The sequence below is a fragment of the Cynoglossus semilaevis genome, chromosome 19 (genome assembly GCF_000523025.1).
Source record: "Cynoglossus semilaevis isolate Cse_v1.0 chromosome 19, Cse_v1.0, whole genome shotgun sequence".
Lineage (NCBI taxonomy): Eukaryota > Metazoa > Chordata > Actinopteri > Pleuronectiformes > Cynoglossidae > Cynoglossus > Cynoglossus semilaevis.
In genome coordinates, this window is record NC_024325.1 from 13,709,809 (window position 1) to 13,713,608 (window position 3,800).

At 52.2% G+C, this 3,800-nt stretch overlaps 1 protein-coding gene across 1 annotated transcript; it reads left to right on the forward strand.

The window, feature by feature from the left end:
• Nucleotides 1–793: 793 nt before the first annotated feature.
• On the forward strand, nt 794–3,777 carry gltpd2b (glycolipid transfer protein domain containing 2b). Its single transcript, XM_008333120.3, has 4 exons — nt 794–1,021; nt 2,587–2,645; nt 2,786–2,964; nt 3,044–3,777. The coding sequence occupies exons 1-4, from the start codon at nt 952–954 to the stop codon at nt 3,672–3,674; spliced, it is 939 nt and encodes a 312-aa protein (XP_008331342.1). The 5' UTR covers nt 794–951; the 3' UTR covers nt 3,675–3,777.
• The last annotated feature ends 23 nt before the right edge of the window (nt 3,778–3,800 follow it).

Sequence of the window (3,800 nt, forward strand, 5' to 3'; positions counted from 1 at the left end):
CCAGCAGCGGCCGCAGCAGCAGCAGCAGCAGCAGCAGCAGCAGCAGCAGCAGCAACAGTGTTGGTCAATGATTATCATGAACAGAGGTGCTGACCACAGGAGACACGTCGGTCAGTCTGACCGATCCTTGGACGTTGACCTGGAGCTGAAACATCAACATTATCTCTTCTGCCACATTTGGGGGTGGGGGGGTGAGGGGGGGGGTCCACAGATGAATCAGTGTAGATGTTCAGGTTCTTGTTCAGAGACAAAGTGAGAGACAGTGACAGGTTTGTGGTTTTGGTTTTGGCCTCATTTCTAGCACCATGTTTCCTGGAACGTGCGTCAGCAGCACGGAGCTCGTGCTCTCAATGATGTGTGTGTGAATGAAGGAGGGAGTGTGTGTGTGTGTGAGAGGGAGGGGAAAACAGAGAGGGGGGAGGAGGAACATGTGGCGGTGGGAGGACAGGAGGGAGAGCGAGTGTTTATTCAAGCCGAGCAGGAACACGGCTCATTTCAGCCGAGGGAATCTGGAGGGAGAGAGGGGGTCACTGACGGACAACAGACCAGGCGGGGGCTGCACCGGCCTGATCTCTGGACCTTCATGTTGAGCAACACACCAGCCGGCAGGCAGCTCTCAGATCAGTCAGAAACAAAGGCGGCGTGTGGGGAGGAAGCCCTGGCGAATCAGAGCGGCGACGTCAGGACGGCGTGGACGGCGTGGACGGCGGGTCACTCACTGACAGGAGCCTGGATTTCTGGATTTCTGCTTCTTTTCTGGACCCTGGCTCTAAATGCTGGACTTTNNCAGGCAGCGCCGTGGACTCATGTGAGACAGAAGGAATTAAAAGATAAAAAAAAAAAAAAAAAAACAGAGAAAGAAACAGAAACAGAGAGGAAAGAAGAGAAGGAAAAAGGAAAGAAGGAAAAAGGAAAGGAGAGAAGAGGAGGAGGAGGAGAGTGATCTTCAGCATGGGTGTGAAGAGGAAAGCTGCTGCTGCAGTCCTGGTCCTGCTGCTGTTCCTGGGATCACTGTGGCTGCGTGAGTGGACACACACACACACACACACACACACACTCTCTGTTTACCGAGTGGTGGTGATTTCCATGTCGTTTGAATCCATACGATCCTCCCCTGGATGGACTCTGTATCAGGACGGTCACATGGTCCGACGGCTGCTGCTGCTCCACGCTGCGTTCACGTGCTTCAGCCTCCAGTAACTTCACAAACACGGACAGAGTTTATCGTTCCCTGTGGATGAAACCGTAATATAAATACATAATAATAAAAATCTAAATAATAATAATAATAATAAACTCAAAGGTGATTTTCTCTGATTTAACTTTTAATAATTTAACAAACATATTTGTCTGTTTGTAGTTTGACTGTAATGTGGCCCAGAGTGTGGCCCATAGTGTGGATCCTCAGTGTGCCCCAGAGTGTGGATCCTCAGTGTGGCCCCGAGTGTGGGCCCGAGGGTGGATCCTCAGTGTGGCCCCGAGTGTGGGCCCGAGGGTGGATCCTCAGTGTGGCCCCGAGTGTGGGCCCGAGGGTGGATCCTCAGTGTGGCCCAGAGTGTGTCCCAGAGTGTGGATCCTCAGTGTGCCCCAGAGTGTGGATCCTCAGTGTGGCCCCGAGTGTGGGCCCGAGGGTGGATCCTCAGTGTGGCCCCGAGTGTGGGCCCGAGGGTGGATCCTCAGTGTGGCCCAGAGTGTGTCCCAGAGTGTGGATCCTCACAGTGTGGGCCACATGACCAACTCAACATTTAAATATTAGCGTCGTGATCCAGGTTCAACTGTTGGAGCTGGAACATGTGACCTGCTGGGATTAAAGTGGCAGATTTGGGTCAGATGACCACAGCCCACAGACATGTTCTGGTCACAGAACCTGGAACTCAAATTCACACCTGGTCCACTGGAATTCACCTCTGGTAGAATCTACAGTCGGTCGTTCTTTAGTCGGAAAGTTTTAAGACCATTTATCTTCATAAATTTAGTTTAAAAAAATGATTTGTTTGTAGTTTGTAAAAAGCAGAGGTTGATTGAACGTAGCATCATGCTAACAGCCTGTTTAACGATGTGGAATTAATTGAAAATGTATGAGTCCAGGGGTCAGGGGTCGGGATTAGCGTGCAATGTTAGCATGTTAACATTACTTTCACATGACCTCAGAGAACAAAGGAGTTTAACCAGTAATGTCAACCAGGGTATTTACACACGAACAAATACTTCAAATACTTCATTGTGATCATTTAAAACTTTTTGCTAAACTTATGGAGTAGAATCCAGAATCAACACAGAAGATTCTATGTACAAAAAAAATGCTAAACTTATGGAGTAGAACCCAGAATCAACACAGAAGGTTCTATGTACAAAAAAAAGCTTTTAAAGATGCTAAAACTGCTAACTGCTAAGGCAAAAAGATGGCTACGTTTAAAAAGTATAAAAATGACTTGGACTAAATAGTTTAAAATGAAAAAGAGAAGTGCTAGTGGAGAAGATAGCTAGAAGTTAGCTTGAGGTTAGCCTAAAGATCGTTACAAACCGTGTTACATGTACAGCCGTCTAACCGCGTGGTCTTTGTGTCTCCGTCCTGTCCGTGTGCAGAGGGAGGTCTGGATTACCACTGGGACTCCTGTCTGAAAGGATCCAATCAGAACAACAAGGTAAGAACGTCTTCAGCCGCTCACTCACCTGCAGCAGCAGCGTCCTCGTCCAATCACAGATCTGATTGGACGACGTTAGTTTTCTGCCTCTTTGCCTCCTTTGTCCCTCTAATTCCCCCCACCCTCGTCCCCCGCCGCAGCTCCACCATCTGTTCAACAGCAGTGAGGCCAACGGGTCGGAGGGACCCCCGGTCCTGGAGGGGTGTCCCGGTCAGACCTTCCAGGCGTCCTTACTGCTGTCCCACCTGTTGGACGCCCCGGCCTACGACTCTGACGTGCTGCTGCAGCCGTATCTGTCCAGCTGGGACGAGCTAGTCAAGTAAGATGTTCAGATGAGGATGAAGAGGAGGAGGAGGAGGAGTGACGCCATCTTGATTCTTGTTCTGCTCCGTCTCCAGGTTCATGGACGCTCTGGGCCCCATGGTTGGACTGATATCTAAAGAGATCGTCAGTAAGACCTCCATAATCCGTCAGCTGGCCGCCGCGACCGAGGAGGAGGACCCTGAGGCAGAACTGGGCCCAGGTTCACACTCTGTAAACCCAGTGGGCACTGAGGCGGGACCAAAGAGCGGGTCGGGGTCGGAGTCCCCGGCGCACAGAGAAGCCTACCGCTCGGTGCGGTCCATGATCTGGGTGGAACTGGACAGGGGTACGGTGGACTTCCACCGTCAGACGGAGTCTGGATGCCGGACTCTCCTTCGTCTGCATCGTGCCTTACTGTGGCTGAAGCTCTTCCTGGAGAAGCTGGCGGAGAACGCGGTGGCGGGGGGGCGTCTGAGGAGCCCCTCAGAGCTGTGTCGCGAGGCCTACAAGAACACCCTGGCCAACTACCACTCCTGGTTCGTCCGCAGGGCTGCGGAGCTGGCCTTCATCGCCATGCCAGAGCGAGGGTTCTTCTTCAAACTGGTGTGTGTCCAGGACCAGGAGGAACTGAGCGCGGTTCTGACCCGGGTGGTCCGGGCCATCGAGGAGGTTTATGACAGGACTCAAAAGGCCCTGGAGGAGAACCACATGCTGGACCTGCCTTAGAAACTGGACCAAACACCTCTGGTGCTGCTGGACTGTTCCCATGGTATCACTTCACCTCTTCCTGATGGGTCCACGCTGGGGGGCGTGGGCCGGGGAGGGACGGGGGGGGGGGTAGGGGGGAATTTT